Source organism: Malaya genurostris, chromosome 3, assembly GCF_030247185.1.
Source record: "Malaya genurostris strain Urasoe2022 chromosome 3, Malgen_1.1, whole genome shotgun sequence".
In the NCBI taxonomy this organism is placed as follows: domain Eukaryota; kingdom Metazoa; phylum Arthropoda; class Insecta; order Diptera; family Culicidae; genus Malaya; species Malaya genurostris.
Window position 1 is genome coordinate 253,080,234 of NC_080572.1, and position 27,429 is coordinate 253,107,662.

Consider the following 27,429-nt stretch of genomic DNA (forward strand, 5'->3'; position numbering starts at 1 on the left):
CTGCATCGGACTGAAAGCTGAGGCTAGTCGTATCGGACTGGCCATAAATGCGTCAAAAACAAAATACATGAGAGGAAGAGGCTCTAGAGAAGAAACACTAAGCCTCCCACCACGAATATTGATAGACGGTGACGGTATCGAGGTGGTTGACGAGTTCGTGTGTTTGGGCTCACTGGTGACCGCCGATAATGACACCAGCAGAGAAATTCATAGACGTATTTGGGCAGGGAATCGTGCATACTTTGGACTCAAAAAAACCCTTCGATCGAGAAAAGTACGCCACCGCACGAAATTGACCATCTACAAAACGCTCATTAGACCGGTTGTTCTCTATTGCCACGAGACCTGGACTATGTTGGCAGAGGACCAACGCGCCCTCACTGTTTTCGAAAGAAAAGTACTGAGGACCATCTATGGCGGAGTGCAGATGGTAGACGGAACGTGGAGACGGCGTATGAATCACGAATTGCAACTGCTGCTAGGGGAACCACCCGTCGTACGGACAGTTAAAATCGGACGTCTACGATGGGCTGGGCATGTCATAAGGATGTCGGACGACAGCCCAGTGAAAATGGTTCTTGAATCTAATCCGACTGGTACAAGAAGAAGAGGAGCGCAGCGAGCAAGGTGGATCGATCAAGTGGAGGATAATCTCAGAAGCATCCGTGCCTTGAGTGGCTGGCGACGAGCAGCCATGGACCGAGTTATGTGGAGACGTATTCTTGATACAGCAAAGGACACTCTAGGTCTATAGCTGTTACGTAAGGTTAATATGCTCCAAATTGAAACTACAGTCTATTTTCTCAGAGATGGTGTGACTGCTTTCCACGAATTTAGGTTCAAGTTAAAGGTCTCATGGCCCCATATGAAATTCCTGAATTTCATCTAGATCCGACTTCTGATTCAGGAACTACTGGATTACGCGTTAAAACTTTCATATCGTCACCTAAAGCTACGAAGTAAAAGGAGGGAAGATTCTTTTAACTATAGGTTCAGAACTGTTCCAATTTGTAGGTCTTATTTGTTACTCGCTGCACGAGCCAACTTCGGATATTCCGTTCCTCGGAATTCGGATTCGGAAGTATTGGAAATAGTGGTCAAAACTGCAAAAAGGATATCACTCATTTTCCTTCAAGATGGTCTAATCGATTTTCACATATTTAAAGTCTCACGGTTTCATACATAATCCATAAATTTGTTGTGGATTTGTAGATTTTGCTAGATTCCGTTCGAAGAAACTTTCCTGTTTCTATTCAAGGGAAAGTTGTTTTTAGAATTCCACTGCAATATTTATGATGTTATTAGTAATCTGAGAATGACATCATTACACCACTAGGTGGATTAAAACAGATTTTGTTATTATAATCATTATAATTATTTATAATCACATCATGTAGGCAAATATTATTTTCTGTTCTGCCTTTCTCTATAAAAAGGTGATAGAATTGTTGGAAAACCCGACTTTCAAACGGAGCCTCGGAAATTCAGTGTTATATACCATCCGACTCAGCTCGACGGGATCGGAAAATGTTTGTGTGTACTTTTCGAAGATTTTTCTCAGAGATGGTAGAACCGATTTCAACAAACTTATGCTCGTTTTGAAGTTACTATTGAACCATTCGAAAATCAAATGGGCTCTAGGTCGATTTCGAAGATCATATGGCTGACACGAAAAGTTTCGGAGATTTAATCGTACAAGTGACGTAATTATTTTGACGTGAATACGTCCATACCATGGGGCGGCTTTTCAAAATTCACTGTACAAGAATGGGCAGAACACCATCGTCAATATCTCTTGTATTTAGGGCAGCAACATGTTCTCCATACCATCGGAAATATGTGGAAAACAGTATGAGAGTACTACAAATAACTCAACACTGAAGTTTTCTAAAATGTTTGGTATGAACGGGCATTAAGGTGAAATTGAGGTTCAAAATAAGCCGTGTAAAATTTCAACCGCATGAATTAAACGTATCATCGCTCAAAGCGTATCGTGGCTAAATCGACACGACGATCAATTTAGTCCATCAACTTATAACCAGAATGCTCTTATAATTGATTTTCTTCTTTGATACTACATGGAGTGAAAAGTCCGAGGCCTCTCACAGAAAAGACGAGAATAGTTTCGAACCGTGTATGTTTTTGTTGAGAACAAACCTCCAGATGGCCGGAACCGGAAGTCCTATCCAAACAAAATCCAAAAAAAATTGTATGAGATCATAAGACCTATTTGGATCTAAGCTTGCGAAAATCGGCTCAGCCAACTCCGAGAAAAGTGAGTGCGAAAAAACGTTACATACACACGTACACACTCACACACACATACATTTTGCTACTCGACGAACTGAGTCTAATGCCGTTTTTCATTGAGAACACTCGTGGAGTGTTTTGCTCGATTCGTGCACTTTTCGTGCAGTCGGGCAATCAAAACAGGTGCACTGTGTTTTCTTTTCCGAGCAGCATGCGTGCAAACCAAACTTTACAAAACCGTTTCATTGATCGGCTGTCAGGGCAAAACACGGGCACCGAGCGAGTGGAATCAATGAAAAACGACATAATAATGTATGACACTCGGTCATACGGGCCTCAGTACAAAAGTCGGGTTTCACAAAGATTGCATATCTTTTTATATGAGAAAAGCAAAAATTGAATATTGAATTTTTTCAGAGGGTATATCTTGAAAAGTCGCCCCATGGTAATTCACGACAAAATCGGTGGACCTGTCCCCTACACCCTCATTGAACATAACTCAAAATTGAGTGATACATCACTCAAATTCATTAAAAGTGCACTTACTCTAAACTTGAGTTACCACCTATCTACTCATTTTTGAGTTAAGGGACGAAATTGTCAAAACTTGAGTAATTTGTATTTAAAATAAGAAACAAATATTTTGTTCAAAATATGAGTAAGTTCAACTCAATATTTAAGTTCCTTGCTCTCAAAATGAAGAAACTTTTCTTCGTTATTTTCATATAAAAAGATATTCATCTTTCTTTTGGATGTGCAAAATAGTGATTCAAAACCGTTTCCTATTGAACGGTTAGGAGTCAAAATTGAATTATTTTAATATCCTTATGTTGGGCTTTTCACTAAGCATAATTGAAACCACAAAATATCGATGATTGACGTTGATTCATGTTTTCAGAACCGGATCTAGAGACGGCAATGGAAAACGACGTATTCTTGAATTCTTTATTTCGATAAGAATATTCCGAGAATGAAAACGCTTTGAACAGCAAGAAGTATTTTTTCACTCAAATATTTAAAAACTCAACGCTTACTCTAATGTATGAATAAATGCGAGAGAACTCATGGCAACGAGTTTACTTTACTCAAATCCATACTCAAATTTTGACATATTGTTCCAGTTTATGAATTTGAGTAATCGCAACTCAAACCATGAGTTATGTTCAAAGAGCGTGTAGGTGTGGTGTCCTGAATTATGTGATATCCACATTGAGTATGAGTATAATCGGGTTAGCGTGTAGCAGTGGGTGAGAGTGCGGAATGACGGTAAGTGGATATCTGCGTAATCGAGAATATCACACTAGGTGTTCGAGTGCACTTTTTCATATTTTTGCACATTTTACCCTGTTACTCCCAAGCCGAAAGTTCGATCTGCACCATATTTCATAACAGGCTATGGGACCAAGAGAGTTTTCATTCGAATCTAAGATTATGAAAGCCGGTTCAGCCGTTTCTAAGAAATTGGAGTAATTTCCGGTTTATAGTACACGATTACTTTTTTTCGATATTTCCGGAATCTGGAACGAAGATTCGGTATACCCAAAATCCATTCATTTGGTCATCAACTAAGCAAATCTGTCCAACTTATACGGCTAATTGAAAGTATTGGATTGAATTTTCCATGTCATGTATAAAAACACATACCTGAAAAAAAATTTTATTCCCAGTAATCTGTAATTCCAGAACCGGAAGTCGTATCCGAATGAAATTTGGTAGGATTATATGTGGTTGTAAGACCTTTCATTTAAATTTAAGTTTGTCAAAATCGGTCCAGCCATCTCCGAGAAAATCGAGTGCACATTTTTGTTACATACACACACATACAGAAACACACAGACATTTGCTCAGATCGTCGAGCTGAGTCAAATGGTATATGACATTCGGCCCTCCGGGCCTAGGCTAAAAAGTCGGTTTTCATAGTGATTGCATAACCTTTCTATATGAGAAAGGCAAAAGTTTCGACGAATAAGTTTTCCGCGTGAAATATAATTCAAAAGTCTTACTACTTTTTGCCCACAGTAGTGCTTGAAAATAGTGGGTCGTTCTCCCGGTTACGAAAAATTACCCACCGGGACTTAAAATGTTTCACCGGTCCTGGGTGGAGCATAATGTCCGTGAAGTGACCCTTTTGAGAAAATTAGTATATTAAAGAAATGGTTTTGTTTCTCTGCATGTTTATACACTGGAACTTCATCGCGTTATTTAAAATTTCTCGTGTGAAAAAGGATTTTTCAAATTTCATTTGATTTTAGTGTAAATAACATGAATAATTCTACTACGTCCGATGCTTCAGGAGCCTCTGAGTATGTTCTAAGACTATGGAAATGCTTAAGAGATGTTACAATGTCCAAGAACTACTTGGAGTATTGTCCTTAGGGACTACACTGTGTCACAACAAGAACTGCAATTTTTGTTTATGGTTCATACATTCAGAGCAGCACATTGTTTACTTGTCTATTTATAGCTATTCCAGGTAGGTTCTCAGTCGTCCAAGAATTTCGGTGAAAACAGGTCTTAAGATCAACTCGAGCATTTAGCAGTCAATATATAGTTTTTCAGTGCTGCTCATAGTCGTAGAGCTACATACTGCTTACTTGTGTTTTTTGACCTTTACTCGGAACATTCAAAGTCGTTCGAGAATTTCAGTGAGAGCAGGTCTTTATAGTCCAGACAGTTTTTGGATAGCCTAGAGCAATCACAATTGTCCTATTGATCGCATGTGACATCACGAATATGAACCGAGAACGACAAGTTCGTTAATGCACTTCGTTACACTGGTAGATCTTGAGGCCTGAACTTCAGGTAGTTTTTGGATGGATCATCGGTGACGTTGGTAGACATTAAGACCTTTTCCGAGGAGGTTTTGGATGTGCAAGTTCTTCTGCAGATCTTATCATAGTATGTCAATTTTCTGTGAATTATATGATTATATACAATATTACAATATTTTCTTTTCAGATAATTCTTGGGTGCCCATGATCTCATTTAGATTCTTTAAAATTAAACAATTCATCAATGTTCATTTCAGAATATCCAATTCCCTGAAGCATGTTAGATTGTTTTGTATATGTATATAAAGTGAGATTTCCTTCATAATACATCGAAAAGCTGCACAATTGCTAATGGACTTCTGATTCATCTATCCGATATTTCATAAAGACTGTTCCATAAAGTATGGACGCACTTTGATGTCGCTGTAAACAATTCACAAGTGTTAGATGTTCAAACTCCTCAATTAGTCGAAGTTGTGGGCAATTTGGTGGATTTATGGCCTTTGGGACAAAAGTTACATTTTTGGTAGTATACCGTTCTACCGTTGATTTCGAGTAGTGGCAAGAAGCAAGATCTAGCCAGAATACAACAGGATTCTTGTGGCGAATCAGGGGTATCAGTCGTTTTTGTAAACTTTCCTTGATGTATATTTCGCTGTTTATTGAAGCAGTGGTGGTGAAGGGTTTCGAAATCTTACCGCAGCTACAAATTGCTTACCAGACCATAGCTTTCTTACCAAATTTTTCGACTTCAATCGATGTCTCGGACTGGTTTAACACTTGCCCTTCTCGCACCGTAAAATATTGTGGTCCCGGCAAGGATTTGTAATCGAGTTTCACGTAGGTTTCGTCGTCCATGATTATGCAGTTCAAATTTCCAGCAAGAATCGTATTGCACAGCTTTCGAACCCTCGGCCTGATCGATGCTTCTTGTTTCGGACTACGTTTTGGTTGTTTCTGCTTCTTATAGGTTCGAAGATTCAAACGTTCATTAGCACGAAGAACATTTAACTTCGAAGTGCCCACTTTTTTGGCCACATCCCGAACTGAAACCTCCTTCTTTTTCTCGAACGCTTTCAGTATACGTTTATCCAACTGAGGGTTAGCAGAACCTTTTTTTCGACCCGTTTTCGGTTTATCCTCAAAGGTGTTATCCTCACCGAACTTCCTGATTGCATTTCGCACGGCTTTTTCACTTACTCCTTCCATTTTTGCTATCTTTCTCAGTGACAGTCCGCGTTCTGTGCACCATTTGTGCACAATTTTTCGACGTTGTTCTGCTGAAAGTCCACGCATTTCGAAACAAACTAATGAAAACGAATAAACAACTGCACAAGTGCTTAGAGAAGGGTGTAAACAACAGGACGCAGCCATAAAAATTGACAGATTCTGAACCATTGCGAAATGGCAGCGGTTTTTGGTTGCGTACATACTTTCTGGGACAGTCTTTATTTAACGTTCTTTTAGTAAGATCATTTTACATTGAAAATTTGGTTGGGTCGCTTGAACTAGAACCCTTATGGTAGTAAGAAACATGAATGTTCTCAGAAGAACTCGTAAAGTCCTAGTCGAAATTAAACCTTATAGTATGCATGTACGTAAAAGCATCACACCCGATCGATCGAAGCTACTTACCTTATTTAAAAGAGAAACTGCCTACAAATAATTACAATAAATACATCCTACGTCAGAGAGTAGCGAGCCTAACAACCTATGCAATATGCAATCATTTAAATTGCGTTCACTCACTCCGTCCGATCAGTTGAGTCTAGTCCCGTAGTTTACCGTCGGATAAAGCCTTTGTGACTATAAGCATGAAAACGAGAAAACATACGTGACAGTTTGGTCAAGCGTTTTATGTAAACTAATACCGTAGGGTGGTACGTACCAGCCGAGAGATTTGCGATCTTAGCGCAGAAACGGCATCGAGCGCGTACTGAACCTTCTTGTTGAGCTCATGATTCTCCGATTGTGATCTACGATCATCACTAAAGATTATCTGTGGAATGGATGGGGATTAACAGCATGTGGAACCGAATGGGAACTCTATTGAAAATGCTCAATTATATGTTACAAAAAAAAACTTGCATGAATTATACCTTCTCCAGTTTCGTTAACCGGGTATCCAGGCTGTCATAATCGACATCGTTTTCCATATCCCTCGCCTCGATGGCAACGTCGTTGATTGTTTCTATGACATACGGAAATTTTGTAGAATCCCATCGATTGAAAATGACGAAAAGCTTACCATCCCTCCTGCAGCTCTGGCGATCCGCTTGCAGTATGAAACCGTCCCGGCAGGTGCAATAGTACGAACCTTCCGTGTTGTAGCACGTTTGATCGCATGGTTTGTGCTGCTTGCATTCGTTGATGTCCTCCTCGCACTGAGATCCCGTGAACCCCGCCGGACAGCTACAGGTGTCTGGAGCGGTACAACGACCACCATTACGGCACTCGGATCGGCAGATGGCTATCGGGAAATCAGAATTCTGTATTTTTCGTACTGTTAGTCCTCTAGGTGTGAAAACCGAACTTACGACTCAGACAACCATCGGCAATTGTGGTTGTGGTTTTCCAACCGGAGCAGCAGATGTAGATTTCCTTTTTGACCGAATGATAGGTAGGTTCGTAGTTGGTACTAAAAGCAAATTTCGATTAGAACCAGACAAGTTCAATAGCATTTGACAATGATAATCCTGATTCATTTATCCTACAAATTTTGCAAACATATTGCATAGGATAGAAACCGATGGATCGTGATTGATACATTACCGGATGCCGGTGCACAGCTTCTGGTCCAGACAAGGCTGAACAAAGTGTTTCACGGTCGATTTCCTGTAGACGGGCACTTGGACGATTCGCTTCTCGGTGCACACGTTTTTGCTGAAATTGGCAGACATACGGGTAGAAGATTAGTGATCGATAAATCGGCCCTCCGTTCATGAGCTGGTGAAATCTGGAAGAAATATATCGGACACTGATGTTTTGGTTGCACATTTCCTACTAGCCATACTTGATCGCACATCGTCATTGCCAGGCAACAAACCACAGCATCCTGTGGTCACAATCGCAACGTACAAATGAGGGCATGTCTGACCAAATATGTCACTGGCTATACTGCTGCTCATCGGGTACGGAAGATTCCTAATAATTAAAATAGCCTAGCAGACGGCGGTCTAGAAAATAATAAATTTCATCTCACGCTCAGACATGGAGCTGCATTGAAATTCACACAGTTGCCTCGAAGAAATTTACTACTCACAGGAAACAATCGTATGCTAATCCTATATGGGAGCTGATTTGCATAACGAATCGGCCATAAAGCAAAGGATTGGATCTTTATGATCATAAACTAAACGGCTCTAGGGCTAACAGTCACTAAGAAAATCAGTAATAGTACCATTTGTCAGCCTCTGATGGAAACCGAAACAAAACCCAAACAGTACCACTTCCACTCCCTCAGACTGAGCTGTCACATTTGTCTCGATGATTGTTCCGGCGCTCGGTTGTCAGTTAGTAACGAGTTTATTACTTGACACTTAATGAACTGTTTGATTACTAGCAGCTATTTGAGTTTATACTCTAACCGTCTGCAAGTTCTGTCTAAATTCTGAACTAGATTGGATTCCAATCAGTCACGTGATTCATATTTTACTGTCACTAAACCGTTGAAGTTGGTTTGTTAGCACCTTTTCTCAGCGCGCCAAAACATCGAATCCATATTAATAGACCATTTGGAGTTGTTTTCGGATTTGGCACCGAAATGGTTTGCGCTGAATTAACTAAGTATCTACATCTGAATGAAGTGGGCGGTGCATGTATATTGAAACATGGAGAGTATATTGAGTATACGAGACGATCTGTTCGACCGGCTGTATTTCTATTTTGTTGTCAGCTGTTGGGGATATTAATTTCGGGTTGGATGTAATTTACTGTTCGATATTTTAATAAGATTAACCCACATAACTTCGGTTCATTGGAATGTAGTTTGCTTTGAAATTAGATTAGCCAGTTTCCAACATGCATTTCTTATGCAATATGGACGAGTTCCTGTTGAACAATTTTTAGTGTAAGTAGGGTATGCATTTAAAAAATACGAAAGAGTGGAAAAAATACAAAAGAGTTGGATATTTATTTTTTATCAGATAGCCTGTTGATATTAGACTAACATAACAGATCCGTTTCCACCCCGTTCGACTTCACTCGAAGAAGTATTAGATTATCGAGAAGTTTTGCATTATAAAACCAAAGCAAGCGAGATCGAAAGCCACCAAACTCTATAAGAAATTATTAGTAAGCTTTATTGCTATCGACTTTGAAATTTCGAATACTTTTCTTTTTATTTAAAGGTAGTTATCGATGTTCGTAAACATATTAGCGCTGATAATCCTTTTATAATCCTGTTTAAAAGTCATGTCAATTGAAAGATGCATGTAATTTAATTAATATAACAAAAGTAAGTCGAAACTGAACTATGTCCAGTAACTGTAGTTTTTAATCAAACTTCTGGAATCGGTGAACAGAAAATGTTACTCTAACGAGTTGTGGGAAAAAGCGAACGAAAGTGGGTTAAATTTTTTATTTAACTTAGATTTAATTCAGAATTGTTTTGTGATTTTCTGCACTATGTTTGATTAATATTAATCAACCAATAATTTTAAAATGATATATGTGTTTCGTAGAATTGAGCTTGGGTGTTATTCACACAACAAAATTCTTAATTTTAATGGTTGGATTTAGAGTTAATTAATAAATTTTGATTGAAATTGATCATAATTGTCAGCTTGTACAGGTAGTATCATTCAAATAAAATTTGTGTGTGTACAAAATATATAAAATTTTATCTAAAATTATCAAATATATTGGGCAGTTTTCAATCATACACTTGATGACAATGCAAGAATATGGTTTTTTTTCTTCATATTTGTAAGGTTTTCTAGTCGTTTAAACTCAAATCAACTGAATTTTTTTCCAAACGTCTTCAAAGTATATGGAATATGTCAAATGCATTACCATCTCGCAATCTCATAGCACGTAAATTTGGGAGCGGGTCATTTTGCCGAAAGTAGTTTCGCCAAATGCCATTTCACCGAAAGTCGTTTCGCAGAAAAGGTCATTTCGCCGAAAGTCGTTTCGCCGACAGGATCATTTCGCCTAAAGGGTCATTTCGCCTAAAGCCATTTCGCCGAAAGTCGTTTCGCCGAATGCCATTTCACCGAAAGTCGTTTCGCCGAATAGGTCATTTCGCCGAAAGGATCATTTGGCCGAAAGAGTCATGTTTCCTGTATGTTATGTCTCCTGTATAACTGATGTGGCACAGCCACATAACCGAAGCCAAGATGGTTCGATGGCACAAAGCCGCTGAGCCGACCTGCCGTCGGAAGAGGCGGCCTCTTGCATACAAACCTGTAACCGCCTCGTTTGCCCGGTCTACTCAAAGCTAGATTTCTTTGCTTTATTTAGTCCGAACGAGCGGTAGCGATGTCGGACAGCACATGAACCAAAACTCAGCTCGACGAGATCGAAAAATGTCTGTTTATGTGTGCACATTTTTAAAGACTTTTCTCTCCGCACAATTTCTCTGAGATGGCTGAGAAGTTCTCTGAGATGGCTGAACCAATTTTAACAAGCTTATGCTCGCTTGAAAGCTACTATTGGGTTGTGAAACAAGTTTGAATATCAATTGGCTGCAACGTAAGCGTTGGGTCAGGTTTATCTGAAATAACCGAAACAATTTGAATTTGTGCTCAAAATTAGTAATATGAATGAATTTGTTTGTGTTCAAATTCATAACAGAATTTATCCAAACAAAAAAAATGGGTGGGTAATGTCAAAGACATAGCTAGAAGATGTGAATACGAATAAAACTTCACGCTCCTAAATATCTAAAATCGTTCTCACGAGTTGATATATTGTGCTATTTGTTTAAGGTTTGTTTTTTTACTTCCAGAATTATAACGTTGCACCGATAATAAAGTATGATTTGGTAATTATCATTAAATACATCGTTACGATTCGGTTGTATCTTTCTCAGGTAAAATAGTTGATTCTTATCATATTCATGTATTTAGCGTATAAATTTAATTGTTTTCGGACTATCCGGGGAGATGTAATAATGGTTCAGAGTTAATATGGTAATTACAGTCAAGTTATGATGAACTACTCTGCGAAATACACAGCTTCAGGCTTTTAAAGCTGGAAGAAGACCGAAACATTATTGTGGATCATACCAAAGCCAACACACAGTTAAAATTTAATAAATTAGCTTGAGACGCTAATCCACATATGACAAAATTCACAAGAACATAATTAATAAAATGAAGTTTTACCTGAATGATTTAATGATATGCTAAACATGACCCACCTTTGAAGTAGAATTGGAAACTCATATGTTTCAGCACTAAAAACTATATCAGAATACATTAAATTTGTCGGTCTCAGAAGACGTGAATTTAAACAATTTTTGCTAGGAGTGTAGTCTCATAAATTCGTGTTTCGTTAGTGTAGAACTTTTTTTTTTCTTTTAGGAGGGAAAATGCCGGAGCTTCCTGAAAACATTTTTGAGATTTACAACGAGCGTAGCGTGGCTGACCCAATTCATATACACTGAGTTCAAATAGAAGATCTTAAGATTTTGCAGACAATTTTTGATTTTTATTTCAGTTCGAATTCTGGTTCTAGAAAAACAGGGTTATAAGTTTGAAATTATCAATTTCAAGAGTGTGTTTTCATGAGTGACCATGTAAAGACCATGTAAAATGTGGCTGTTATATTTCATCTGTAGTTAAATTAAGAAAATCACATAACCTCGGAAATACACGTAAAAAGCCACGTTGCTTCGGAAATACGCGTAAAAAGCCGCTTAAAAAACCGCATTAAAAAGACCTCAGTGTATTATCAATGAACCCTTTTTACTAACAGTGTAGAAATTCAACTGCGTACCTTTTACACAACTGTCAAAAAATTCTCTTGGAAATCACATGATTTCAACCCCACAAGAAAGAAGCCCTTTACTAGCCCTTTCCGCAGCAGCAGCGTGACGAATGTCAGCTGCGAGCAGAGTAGAAGAAAGAAGCCCCTCTTATTTCATTTTATCTATTATTAAGTTAATTGTATTGCAATGGATATTTAAAAATATATTTTTACTACCTTGAAATAAAAGCAACGTTCCAATGTGATTGAATATAATGAAAACGGTAAGAGGTTAGGTGGAAAAACAACAAGAATTTGCAGTTTCCGAGATAGATGTTATAAGCATAATGTTCACAGGTCATCTTTTACTCCACACGCAAAATGGATCGAAACATGATGGAGCAGCGTTTCTGATCAATTTGCAAGAATATCAAAACATTATCATTGCCATCAATAGTGCTTCAATTTTCAAGTGCTAAAAAGTTTGTTGTTTAACATAACAAAATGAACTCGTTTCGCGATTGAATCAAATCATGTTTTGTTTGCATTCACATGGAAGTGACGTTTACTTGTCATTAAAAACGATAAAAATAAAAGTACGGGTGTGTAATGTCAGAAACATAACTGGAAGTCGTGAATACGAATAAAACTGACATGATTTCTTTACACTTTCGAATTGATAGTGAATCGATTGTGAGAATTGTGAAACTTTCCGCCTTTTCACTTCTAGAATTTTGAACGATTTTTAATGTCGATTATCTCATTTTGGATTTCCATATTTCATTGGAAGAAACTATGTACAGGATTTATTTCTGCCTTTTAGAAGGACCAAATTGTGGAATTCTCTACCATATTTAGCACAGTTCGGAACATTTTCCTCCAACCATTTTCGCACATAGAAAAGTGCACGAAGCAAATCAAATTATTTTGGATTTTCACTAAACTGATAATTTTTACCTTCGATTTGCCAAGAAGTAATCTTAATAGTTCTTTAGATAACATTAAGAGCAATTAGAACGGCTGATTCGATATAATGTTGTCCACTTTTCGTTTTCTTTCTCTCGAATGCAAACGACGTGCAGCTCTGTTGTATGATGCAATAGCATTCCGCTCGCAGTGTCAAATGACGCGAAACTGATTTATTGCGTCTTCTCGCCTTGACGACCGGAAGGCAAATGAGAACTACGACCTGAACGTTTGAGGTTTTTAACCACGCAGAAGGTGCGCTCTCCGATGCCGCTGTTTGAATGCGTCTTCTCGCCCCGATGTCTGCTTCCATCCAAGGCACAAAAAAAAAATGATCGATTTTCGACCACGGTTCCCCTTTTATAAGGTTCAGTTGAAGATATGTGCCTGACTACCTCAAAATCGTCGTCCTTGCGCGAAAAACCCAAGCGAAAGTAAAGAGTTTTCCGCGTTGTTTTCAAATTTTGAGAAAACTTAATTTTTGATTTGTTTGTGGTTATCTCACACTGTTAAAAATATCCTAAATTCGTGATCATATTTGTGATGATATAGTGAAAGAATTATGTTGCTGCCATTAACACAAGTCGAGATATTCACGATTAAGTTCTACCCATTCTTCCATGTGGCTAGTTTTGAAAAGGTGCCCCATAGTAAAGTAAGTCGACGACAAAATAGCACTATGAAAACTTATTTTTTGCTTTTTGATGTCTTCATTTTCAGCCAACTGACAGCATTTGAAAACAACAATTTTGTGTACCTAGCTGGTTATAAAAAAACAACAGATATATTGGTCAAAACTAAAAACAACAATTTCAATATTGCATTTTCGTGATCTGTGAGCTCTCCGTGCACTATTTCTCCTGTCTGTTTTAAATTTTGTATTTTCGGGAGATTCCAAATCCTTTCCTTACTTCACTGATGTCCAGTAGAGTGGCTGGTTTAACGCGGTGTATCTGTCCGAATGATATTTTATTTATTTGCACTTGAGTCTCGGCAGACACGGTGTTTGCGATATTGGACCAAGGAGGCAGAAGAGTGGAAGCAACTGTTACGACGTAAGAACCCTCAACCGCTAGCTGGTGTTTTCTGGCTGAATATAGAAGGTTGCAATACACTGTGGAGCAAGAAATGATTAAGCTTTTTCGGTTCCAAACCCTATCGGTACGAAATTTTTGATCAATATTTAACCACCGTCAATGGCACGGAAAATGAATGAAACGACGCGACGCGTCCGTCTATCCAATGCTTGATTGTTTTTCGTTTTTTCTACATTTCAAAAACCGGGTCTGCGAGATGCCCGTTTAATACGATCAGTTTTTAGTATGTTTTGGACTAATTGAGCGTCGCGACATGCCGCGGTTCGTTATTCTGCAAAGCGTCGTTTGTGGCAGCGTTCGTAAAGTGACAATGAAATCAGCTGAGATGCGACGGCTAACGGTTCAATGTGTGCATCCGTGGCAATAACAATTTGCAATACTCGACTATCAGCAGTGCGTTTGCGAGTTCGTTGAAGAAGACCTATGCAATTCCTGGAATGTCATTTTCGGCGAGACGAGTATTTATAGCCGGCATCTAGGGCAGAGAGAGAGAGGGAGAGGTCGTTTGTGAAACAGGGTGCGAAAAAGAGCGCTGTTTGCAGGACATGTGTGATAAACGCGTGCGACAAGACAATCTCGAGAAGATAGTCAAGCCCGCGGTTGATGTTAATAAAAGCCATTGAAACAGTTATAGCACGAGATTAATACGTCGGGAATCTCCTAGTCTAACGAGAGTCACGATCGATGGGTGGTTCGTTTTTATGGTAAAATGCTATATATTATGTGCGAAAACAAGATCTCGTTCATGTTGTGCAGCCGAGCATGATGTAGGATGCCACTTCATGAGATGGAAGTTAACTGATATCGTTAAATCGAAGTGTTATTCCAAATGACGGCCATCAACCAACTAGTGCCGGTTTTATAGTTCTGCATGCGTCATTGATAAATGAGGAGAAATTTCAACAGGCCAATGCAAATTTATAATTACGACATGCACCATTCCAATGAAACTAGTGTCAATGACAAATAATAAATTCACCATTCACTTTTTCAATGCACAAATTCAATCTAAATAGAATCATTGCCAATAATAGAATCGGAGCTATAATGCATTGGCAGCATCGACAAACGAAAAATGTGCATAATATAATGTGTTAAAAATAAGTTAATTGGTGCTTGCTCAATTATTTATATGTTAAAGAATTTGGCTTGTAGACGGATCGTGAACCTGACGGTGCAACAGCCAACAGAAGTATGAAACCCGTGCCTTTGGTAAGCTCTTCTTCATGCATATAAAAGACGTACACATATCACATACATACCATATATTTAGCGATTTGTTGAATCAAAATTGGTGAAAAATGGCATCTAACGCCACTATCCAACCAGATTTTTTTTGAATAGGTGATAAAAAATGAGAAAGAAACATTCTAATGGGATACAAATATTTGAACATTTGTAATGCGAAAATCGACGATGTGCCGTCTCATAGCTTGAAAGTTAGGTCCAAACTAATTAAGAACACATTAGAAGAACTAAACAGGATAACATTTCCGCTCCCAAAGTACTCTCCAGATCCAGCCCCGGCCGACTATCGACGCTTTGCGTCGGCGATGGAACACTTATTTTCCGCTCAGCAGGAAAAAGGGCTCGTCGGATGGTTAGACACGCCAGAAAGAAAAGTTTTCAGGGATGGTATCCATGACTTATAAAAATATTTGACTCTTAGTTTCTTCCCGGACGACATTTGTACACTTTCGGATCAGATGGTAACAGAAATAGTGCTATTAGACCTATATTGTAGGGGAATGAGGGAAGTTTTGAATCATGCGGAATGTCGAACCATTCGTGTTTTCTGTCATCAACTGACTGAACTGACTTATAAACCATAATATAATTACTTAATTTAATTTCATAATTTAATTCCTGAATGAGTTCCAGAATTATAGAGCGAAATTCATGAACTAAGTTCTTTAGAACTGGATTCCGAACCAGAATTTTTGCGGAGCCATTGTCAGGTACTTCTGTTATGTTTCTGACATTACCCACCCGCCTTTTTCTCGAACACCAGTCAGTAGCAGTTCGAAAACAATAGCCAGTATCCTGTTCACGTTGTTCAAATGAAATGTTTTTGTTAGTGTTGGGCCATTCATGTTCATACCTGATGAGGTAATCAAAGTTGGTTAATACTTATTGTTGCTAGAAATTCCTCAAAAGTGGTCCAGATAAATTTTGTTTTTCAACCAGATGAGATGGCACACAGCGAGCACAACAATATAGTGTTTGTGTTGAAAATAAGTTAACTATATCGTTTATTTTGTCCCGTTCTTAACTTTGAATACATACAAGTCAGTTCGTGGAAAAAGTTTACGTTATTTGAAATTAAATTTGGTAAAAAAGTTTTGTGTAATGCATGTGGAAACCTCAAAAATGGAGATCATATGGATCTTTTCGGAATGTATGTGAAGGGAAAGTGCAAGAAAATGATGTTTGGAGTCGTTTCAAAATCCAACATGACCGCTTCCGGTTTATTGATATTTCCTGAAAACCACTTCAATATGTGTATTTTGTATTTGTGAACGGATTGATGCGTAGGTACCGAAAAACGATGTTTGAGGTGGTTAAGAAAACCAAAATAACCACTTCCGGTTCATTGGGGTTCCATTGAAACCCATACAATTTGCGTATTTTCGGAACAGGTATGATGAGTATATGTTGGAAAACGTCGTTTGAGATGGTTCCAAAATTCAAGATTTGCGATTGATGCATTCGAGCCGTGCATTACGAGATGCACGGCCGGAATACAAGACATGATAAAATTATTCTCCTGCATGACAACGCTCGGGTTCATGTCGCAAAAGTTTTGAAAAAATATTTGGAAGCGCTCAAGTGGAACATTTTGCCGCACCCGCCATATTCTCTTGACAATGCTCCTTCTGATTACTGGTAGTAAACAATGTTGCACATATTCTTCGTGTAACTAACTCATTCATCGATCTTCGCCGCGAATATTCTTCTATTACTTACGCACGTCTCGAATAACGTTGATTTATTCACTGCACGAAAGAGAGAACGGTGAAAATAAATAAGCAATAATCGTAGTGAACCCGAATATACTAATACACGTCTTAATTAGCTTGTTCCAAAGACAGCACGAACGATCATCGCGAATTAGGTTTTTACGATGATCGCTGCATGAATATTCGTTCCATATTCGCGTTAAGTCATGCCAATAACAACTGCAAGGAATAGATCTTCATGCGAGCAACGAAGCAGCGTTGGCTTCGTTCGCGCCCGAATATACGGACAAGTCCGAATATCAGAGCGATTATCGAACAAAGGCGAAGGGAAGCGAACGATGATCATTGGCGTTCGTTGCATTTTTGACATTCGAGCAACATTGGTAGTAAACGATGGACGATACTTGAAAACGGGAAGTTCGTCGAACAGTGCTCTATACGACTACCATTGAGTTGTCAGAACAGCACTTCGAAAGCTACGCTATAGTACGCCAATAAAAAAGTGCCATCCTAAATTTTGTGAAACGGTATACCATTCGACTCAGTTCGTCGAGATAGCGAAATGTCTGTGTGTGAGTGAGTTCCATCACTGGTCCCATAACCGGCTGCTGATTTTTATCCGGATCGCACTTTTAGTTCGGGAGTTCGGGTCAAATTTTAAAAAAAATTAAAAAAGTGCATTTGATTTCCTCAGATACCGCTTAACAGATTTTCTTGAACAAAGCCTGCGATTGAATTTCATCCAAATCCGACTTCCAACTCCGAAGTAAAATAAGCGTAAAATGAGCAAAAAAAAATGAAAAAAGTGCACTTGATTTTCCGGACTATTTTTCACAAGTTTAGGGTTCAATAGAAGGTCTTACAGCTCCCTAGTACACTATCGAATTTTCTTCGGATACGACTTTCGGATCCGGAATTGAGAAGTATATAAATGTCAATTTCAAGAAAGTTTTTCTCTACATGACACTGGAAAATCAAGCGCAGTACTTTCAATTAGCGGTGTGATTCTTCAGTTATGCAGGCCTACTTTGATTTGTGGTATACTGGACTTCAGTATCGATCCCGGAAGTACCAAAAGTACTTCAAGTCTGATAGTCACGAAGTTTGTGTAGAATATTTTTTTGGATACGGTTGCCGGTTTCGGAATTATAGGGTGAAATTGCTATCCGTCATTTCGTGTAACAATGCCAAATAAGAGAAAATTCTTCTAAACTTAGCTCAAAACTGTTTCAATTTGTAGGTAATGTTATTTGCTAGCCAGAAGAACAATGGCCTCAACCAAAGGGCTGAGGTCAGTAGGTCGCGTATAACCACGTGGCTCGCTCTGCGCATTACATTTCCATCCATGCTCTCTCGCAAATGTGCAAAATGACTCTCGATGTGGCCGGGCAAGAAAGTTTTAATATTTTCGGTTACAAGTCACATAAAATCCAATAAAGCTACCGCTTGTTTGGCAGCCTTTTTGAGCCGATTTCATTTCTCTCTCATGTTTCGTTACGTTACCAGGGAACTGGAGCAGAAAACAATGGCGCCGCCATAGAAATCGACTTTTCTTCACAAATATAACAATCACTTCGCTTTTATCGCGACAACATATATGTTAAATTATCTAGACATTGTCAGGATTGATTTTTGATCCATGCTTTTGAAGGTGAGATATTCAATGAACAAATTGAAAGAAGGCATTTTCAGCTATGTTATTCTTCCTTCAGAAAAAAAAACTTTCCCGACCGCTAAAGCCGAATGATTCATTCTGTAGTTTTCACAGAATAAAACTAATTTTCTAAGCGATTGTCAGTTGGGTTTTTTAGAAATTCGTCACCGTTTCTTAGAAAATCAGATTTGAAGCGTGAAAATAGATAGTCCTCTAAAACACCCTAAAACACACTGACCTCAGTCCTTAATGTAGAGTTACGTGATTGTGATAAACTGGTTGCAATTATTTTAACAAATACTATGTCTCAATGCTAAATTTGAGCTAAAACGGATATAAGTAAGTGGCAAATCCTGCCGCCCGGCGGTCAAAGTTTCATCATTTTCGGCCTTGAAAAATAATCAAAGGGGGCAAAGGCATGAAATTTCCGGAATCAAAAAATCGAGCTCTGGTGAAAAAATTTCAAAAATGATTTCATGTGGTTTTTCAAGATCGAGAATATTCAATCTTACCAACGGCTCAACTTACCACTTCTATTTGATTTAGCCCAATTTTTTGTAGATGCTTAATCACTTGAGCACTACCGATTTTCGAAAATAGAGATAACACTTTTTTATTTGGCATCCAACCAGAACTGCTCTTACTTATTAATGGGCCCGGGGTCAACACTTGTTTGTGTGCCCCTAACTAAGTGAAAAACTTTTTCTGCGGCCCTGCACCCTACTAAAGTGGATTCTTTTCTTAAAAAGTTTGGAAAAAAAAAATTTTTCTTTAGTTCAGTTCCGTGCCGATTCCCAAATGTTGCAAATAAAATGATGAATTATAATTTTTGACAAAAATACATCTTACTTTACTATGGGACGCCATTTCAAAATTGAGTCTCTGGGAAAGTGATCAGTTTTTGATCGTGAATATCTCTTGCTGCATTAAACGTATCAAAATAAGTATTGCTACATGCCATAGGAAATATGATCACCAATTTATGATAAAACTTTCAGTTGTATGACATAACCACAAAAAATTCAAAATTAAAGTTTTCTTAAATGTATGGTATCAACGAGTGTCGAAGAGGAAAACTCATGACGCGTATTTGCCTTTATCGTACTCTCAACGACGGTTTTGAGGTAGTAAGTGACACTGCGCAGTTGGCTCATTTCGATTGGTTAAGGTCCAGAACTCAGTTCCAGAATCTAGTGCAAGTATAGTAAGTATAGTTCCAGTGCTAGGTTCAGATTTCAGTGCCAGATTCAGTATCTAATCCCAGCTTTCAGTTTCGATTGAAGAAGAAATATTCTGCTGTTTCTGCGTTGTACTTTTGAGGGAAATGACATCAATATTGTGGAGCATCGAAGTGACTTAATAAATAGGTTCATCGCAAAGTATTATATTGCATTGGAGCAAAACACATCGAAAAGTGAGCAACGAAAGAAAAAAATACAAATTGGCACTTCTATACGTTTACAGGAGAGCTATAAGAATCATTCAACTGTTGAAATATGAAATTTGGAAGTGAAAATAATCGAACCGTTCGCAGTGCGAGCTTCGCACCGAACGAGTGGAAATAAAACCAACATTTAGCTGCATTGAGTTCGAGAAAAATGCATTGTGTGATTTCAATGCGGTTTGGAAACTATGGCGAATATGAAAGTGGTGTCAGATATGTTACTGTTCATTACATTAGAGGAAATTATTCGTATTCACGTCAATCCGATTATGTCTCTGACATTACCCACCCGGCTTTTAAGATTTCAGAAAATCAAAACAGTCACCTCTTTTTTCTAATCAGTGTATCTCCAAAAATATTCTGTTTGATGACTTAAAAAATATTCGAAAAATGTGTTCCAAAGAGATATGAAATATATTACTCATTCAACGGTTTTTCATATTAGCCCACAATAACATTAGAAAAAAGCCGTCACTCTAGAGGACCGCCTTTACTGACTCGGCAAGCAGATGCCGAACGAGAGAAAAATAATGAAAATCCATTCTATCGATCCGTTATCACATCATAACTTTCCCAATGGACCGTGAAAATTCAATCCCACCCGCAATAGGGTTGAACGGTTATTCACTATTCGTTGAGACCAAGCGGCTGTTATCAGGGCTGAGTTTACTGCATGGATTCTCCAAGTGGTACTAGAAACTCACGTGCTATTGTCTATGAGCGTCAGGATTATTTTAAGAACTTGATCTTGAGAAGTAGCATACGCATCGGCCGTAGATTTTCTGCAATCCTCCCCTCGACCGGGTGGTTGGTTTCCTTGCGTGCGCCATTCGTCTGATCAACGCTGAATGTTTAAGTGGTATGCGCTAGCGCCTAAGCGCAGTTGCAATTGCATCAACAAATGCTCTTTTACATGACTGATGAACGTGTGCCACGAGGTAATGATGCAGAAATCTACTGCCCGAGGCATACGGTAAGCATTATATGTATGCAAATTCGCCGCTTCTCGTGAGTTGATGTGACAGGAGGTGTGAGATAGATTGATTGATGCCGCATGCCTTAGAAATATATTACCCATCGAACGAAGTATGTTTAAAAAAAAAAGTGATACTTTCAGTATGACTATCAAAGTTGGAAATATATTAAAAACGTCGTGTCAATGTGTGAACATGCAGCTGTTGGAACCGGTTGTATATGATAGGGACAAAAACATCCCACTTTATTTCTCACTGCTAGAAATGCTATACTCCAGCGTACTCGGAAAAATCGATCTACCCACACATCATTTGTGCATGTTTTATTTTCCCATACTTAACAGCACTTAACTGCAAAATGCAATTCTTTCGATCAATAAGCATCTCCAGGGTTCATGTTGTTTCCTCTTAAACACCTATTCTTGGTTATTTACATTTAATTCTACCCCGGAGCAATCTTTATCCTGCAAACAACAATAAACGATCTTGCGTTGATGTGTTCTTCACTTTTTTTAGTACAAGCAGTTTGTTATTTGTTTTGCGAGATGGTATCTCGGTTGGTTACGATTTCACACATTTGTGGGATGATTCTTGTTGAGAATCACCGGCCTGAGGCTGATTAATTCCGATGTGATGCTCCAATCTTTATGTAACTAATTGGTAAAATCTACCACCACGTAATTACACGGTCTCAATCACTGATGGTTCGTTCCCAAATGAATTATTTTACATTATTTATCTCGTTTTTTTTTTCTTAGCATATCCACGACAGTCTAGACATTCATCTTAGTTCCTTCATCGTTTGATCGTTATTCGTTACTCTGCTAGACATGTGTAATCCTTACCAAAAGTTGTACGTACACGGGGATGCTCGAAATAGAAAAGTCATGCGCCGCCGAATGTTGATGACACCAGTTGGACTTGTGATATACAATGTTGAATGTTTGAATAATCAACAAACCAATTATCTCATCTGGAAGTGGATGCAAATATTAAAGTCATATTTACTCATCATTCTCCGTTATCTGATGCAGTAGTGCATTTGTTTCAGTACATGTGATATCCCAACGATTGGTCAGCCTGAGGGCTTTGATCCCGCCTTCTATGCTTTTCGATCGAATCAGTTGTAAATTGATGAGTTCTCTGTTTCGCACTGAATCGTGAATACTTTATTTTTTCTCAGGAGGAATAAAATAATGAAACGTTTGTATCATTTTTAGATGACTGCTGCCATTTGCATTTCAACTGCTCATACGCAAGATTTGCAAATAATTATTTAATTTTAATTGTAATGTTGAAATGATTTATGCCCAACTAAGTTCCCGATACGATGTCGCGAGACAACCGAAACTGGATCTCAGTAGCTTCAAGGTGGTAGCTCCACTACGAGACTAGGTAGAGTCGCCAGAATATGGCTGTCTATTAAACAAAGGAAAAAAAGGTCCGAAACACACGGTATAGATCTAGTTATGATGAAAACTCCGATTGGAAACTCGGAATATGCTAGATTAGATCGTTACGTTTAGATGGGTGGTTCGAGTTCGCTCTGCTGAACGAACTTCGACGTTGTAGCATTACTGCTGTAAACATCACATTCTAACACACAACCTTCGCTGTCGCACCAGAATGGGCTTCATCCTTCATTCGTTTCTCTTCCCACCGAAGCTCAGTTTAACCACCGTCAGTTTATCTCCTAAAGTAACAAAATATCTCTTACAATTGAATGAGAGAGCGACCTTCATGTGAGGTTTATGTAAACATTCAAATTAGTTGAAGATAATGGATGAAAGGTAAGCCAGTCATGATAACTGAAATATCAATTACAAAAAAAAACATAAATTAATTGTTCCCTCTTTTAGTTTTCATTTTTAATATTTCGAAACACATCTTAATACATTTCAAACAGGCGAAATTATCGATTTTAACTTGCTGGTGATAATTGAAAACTCTAATGAGAGCCCTCTGTTTATGCTAACTCATTCGCACTTGCTCATTACCCACAGTGAAGACAAGGACGACAATGAACCAGGTAGACAACTTGGCACTACAAACTGAGCAAGCAAAACATCAAGTAACTAGGTACAGTTATCCAATTGACGATGGTTTCTGGGAGCTTCGGCAACAAAAGTAAAATGAATGAGAAGCGATATGCTGACAGTCAACGGCTATAATTTTCATTTTCTTCTAAAATTATTCGATTGAAATAAAGTTTCACCGCACAGGTAGCAATGCTGAAGATGCGCTGAGAGAGAGACTGGAAGAACCATACTTTGAAGACCATCTCGAGCGGTGAAGCCAACTACAAGCTGGATACTAGTTCAATGCCTCGGCGAAAGATCATAGTGGTTAAAACTGGGGTTGAAAAGAATTATAACTAACTGCTGGCTTCATATTTTCCGGCGATAAGATGTGTGAAGTGAGAGAAACATGCGTAGAAGGAAGCATTTTAGGCGAAACTAGAGTAAAAGTTTGACTGCTGTCTATATACGGATGTGTAGATCGTCATGTGGGATCTGACCGCCCATATCAGAAATAAAAGATGTCAACACTAGAGATTGACGGGTAAGCAATTTCTTGAACCCGAAACCGACCGGTACTTGATCGAATATGATAAAAAATACTCGTACCAGACCCGAACCCGAGCCCCATTCCTTTTTAAAGTATTCAAAATTTTTCTAAACAAAAATTTCATCACTAACACTATCTTTTCGTAAGATCTTTCTGCTATGCAAGATTGTCAGTTGTCGTTTGCTGGAAAATATGAAAAAACTGAAAATATCATTAGGCAGCTTTTCGATGCAAGGTTTTGTTTCGATTAAACAAGCATTTTAACCGTAGAAAACGTCGAATGGCCGGTTGCTACTTTGTAATTAACTTTTAGCAGTGCTAATGTCTCTATTTACAGTATAAAAATCCAGAGAAACAAAACTATTTCTTTTATATTCGAATTTTCTCATAACAGTCACCCTACGGACATTATGACCAACCTTCGATTCAACAGTGTGCTTCGAGTTAAAATATTGTTTTGAAGATTTATAACTGTTATTCAAACAAAAAGTAGCGTTGGGAGGATCTAATATGTTGGTTTCCAATTGTAATTAATTGATTTTGCACTTGATTTCTGATGCAAAGAATAACTTCTTTATCTGCTTTTCTTCTATATCGACATTTCAAGGGGCATATAATATGCCCATATTGCATATTGCATATTGCATCATTGTTGTGTGGCATGCCACTGATTTGTTGTGAGGCATATTATACGGTTGCTGCGGCATTATGCCCACGACAAGCGAAAAAACTGAGAATGTGGTCGTTTTAGAAAATGTGTGTTTGTATCAATCAATTCTCATCACTTCTACCGGAATCATTGAAAATTATGTTCCTCAGGCGTATTGCAAACAAATACCTACATTTTAGAAGAAAATATATCAGTACATTTAGAAATATCACAATGTTTTCTTAAAGGGGGCATATTATAACACTTTACCCTACATGTTCTTGCATGTAAATTTGCGTGAACTGCGACGCTCCATTTATGTGCATCTTACAAGATATAAAATAACATGACTTTTTCATAGTGTATAGTTTTCAAGCGAGCCGGCTAAAATCGTCGGTTTGTCGGTTAGGTTACTTGTACACATCTCGCCGGAAAGTATCTTCAATTTGGTCTTCAAACTTCATCAATGAAGTGAAAGTGTTTTCTTAAACAATGAAATTAGTTGAGCCATCTTTGAGAAAATAGATCGAATAGAACAAACGTTCGATTTGTCGGTTACGTCACTTACAACCTTATATTCCCGGAACTAGAAGTGTCTGCCTTTTGATCTCCGATATTTATCAATGACCCGATAGAATTTTTTAAAAAAGGTTTATATTGTAAAAATCGGTTCGGCCATATTCGATAAAATTGAGGTGCGTTGAGAGGTTCGCACACATTAAAACTTTTTCCGACCTCTTCAAGCTGAGTCGATGCGCTCCATGATATGCAACAAGTCCCATATTTTGAAAATAATTCCGGTAACAAGTATGCTACTTATCGAACATCATAGAAAGTTTGAAATGTTTCATATCAGTAATATTTTGTTAAGTAAAACTCAGATATGAAATTTGTACCGTTCGTTTAAAAAGCTGCATTTGAATATTTTTTGTGTCTTACAATTTGTAACGTGAATTGCCGTCCCTGTATAGCTAACCAAATAGAAAAAAAGTCGTTTCTTAATCCACCTAGTGGTGTGAGAATGACTTTCTCTAGTCATTCAGTCTCAGTAAAACACACATTTTTCGTTAGGATGATTTCATCGTTACTTCTAAAATTTTCAACACTCTTCACGGACCTGGAAGTTGGATCTCGAATAAATGTCAATACAGGCCAATATAGGCCAATAAATATCTGAAAAATCGATGTGAGTGCCATTTCGACGTTTTTGGTCGCTTTTTCTGATGCCTCCGGAACTGTTGAAGTCAGCTGGCCCCTCCCGGAACGAAATCCTGGGTACGGGCCTGACTCTAGCAGATCAATTTAAACTGCTTTGCATTGTTGAGTGGAAGACGAAATGCAACAAACAGAACCGCTAACCAGTTTTGCTTAACTAGCTATCGACGACATTAGCTCAGAAGGTGCTGACGTGTTTTTTTCTGCGCAACTCACCTCTTTTTTTAAACATCACTAAACTAGTTCGCAGCTAATTGAAGCAAAAACAGTTTAGTACTATGCTGTAACGTATAGCGACCAGACCACATAATTTAGCGAACGAAAACATGCCAACTGCCGGAACATGTCTTCTAGTGCTAAAAGATAATCCTATTTCTGTACTGGTTGTTTTTTCACTCCATTAATTTGAGCGAGGATTCTACACCATCGTTGAACACCCTCATTAGTTTCTACTAATTTGAACCCAGCTCTCAACAACTTCAAAACACTATCGAACAATGTTTTGTTTGGCCGACCTCAACTTGATCTACGGTGCGGTGAGTCATTGCCCACTCCGTTCGCTTCACTTCACACGTTGCTCGCTACGAATTCGGGAACCAGTTGGAACGAATTAGTGGCTCTGCGATGGGTTCAACCTGGCACTTTCAATTGGTTGGTTTGATATATTGCTAATGACATACACGTGTCTTGGCTAGCTTCGGCTATGCCGACAAATGAGTACTAGATCGGTTACGATATTTTTACAGTCCTGTCACAGTTCGTCGTCCATGGTCCCGTTCTTCGTTGATCTTTTACCGAAGCGATTCGTTTCCCATCGTATTTGACATGTTGTCTCATCCATTGAAATCAGAATGGAAAATTATTTATGTGGAAAAAGTGACTAAACTCAGGTATAAGGCAATTGATCTTATAGACTTCACTGTGCGGAATCAGTGCATCAGGTGAGAAATGAATTTACTTCAGCCAATACCAACTGATTCAATGTTTCCGTATACTGAGGTCTCTATGAAAACTTGCTCCAAGCTACTGTAGTTATGTGAAATGAGCAAACCACTTCATACATACATTTTTGGACAAATTTCCACAACCATTTCCTATCGGATAGCATTTTCGCTGTCACTGACAGCTCACCGATTAAATTATACAGCAGGGTCTCTCTCAATGTCTATACTTTATGCTACTTCAAGTAGCTTTTTCACTCGTCAGGTTGCTTTGGTAAACAAGGAAGTGTTACGAGTCGCAGTAAGCAATGATGGTGAGATCGGTGATTGATAGCTGAGAAGGTTTCATATTAGGGAAGGCATTGAAAGACATAAATGTGTTGAAGTGATATTTGCTATGAAAAACCTTTTTTCAATCCACCTAGTTGTGTAATAATGCCTTTCTCATATTACTATATTTTCAATAACATCACTAGAAAATTCTGTCAAGTATTTTTTTGTCAAACTTGAATAAAATCAAAAACTTTCTTTGCGTATAAAGTACCATAACCTTTTCAAATTTTAAACAGTTTTGTCAAGTTGATATAGATTCAAATGTGGCAACTCTGCACGCTATACAAAATTAAACAAAACACTCTGTGTGCTAGACGGTGGTGTTTTCTTATTCCGTGCCAGGACGTACCGATGCGTACCCGTTTTGCATCATTTTGTATGACAGTTAGAAAGCTTTGCCACTTATCGACCTGTAATTTCGGAACCGGAAGTCGGTTCTGGATGAAATTGCACAGTATCTTTTAAGACAATGAGAGTTTTAATTTGAATCATGATTTGTGTAAATCGGTTCAACTGTTGCAGAGAAGTGAGTTCCATTTTTGGAACCATGTAATTCCGGAACCGAAAGTAGGACAAACATAAAATTCAATAGCAAAATATGGGACTATGGGACCTGTGAATCTAGTGAGTCTGAATCTAAGTTTGACTGCGAAACAATCCAACGTTTGTAGAAAAAGTTATTGGAAAAGCGGCAC

The 27,429-nt window shown here is 38.3% G+C and overlaps 1 protein-coding gene across 1 annotated transcript in view; it reads right to left on the reverse strand.

The window, feature by feature from the left end:
* LOC131435515 (epidermal growth factor-like protein 7) overlaps positions 1-27,429 on the reverse strand; it is a 40,692-nt gene that overhangs the window by 7,620 nt on the left and 5,643 nt on the right. Inside the window, exons 2-7 of the mRNA XM_058603501.1 lie at positions 7,794-7,904; positions 7,559-7,659; positions 7,270-7,491; positions 7,121-7,212; positions 6,910-7,020; positions 6,657-6,827 (exon numbers count right to left, since the gene is read on the reverse strand). Coding sequence (XP_058459484.1) covers positions 6,780-6,827; positions 6,910-7,020; positions 7,121-7,212; positions 7,270-7,491; positions 7,559-7,659; positions 7,794-7,904 — 685 coding nt within the window. The 3' untranslated portion in view covers positions 6,657-6,779. The remainder of the gene's footprint in view (positions 1-6,656; positions 6,828-6,909; positions 7,021-7,120; positions 7,213-7,269; positions 7,492-7,558; positions 7,660-7,793; positions 7,905-27,429) is intronic.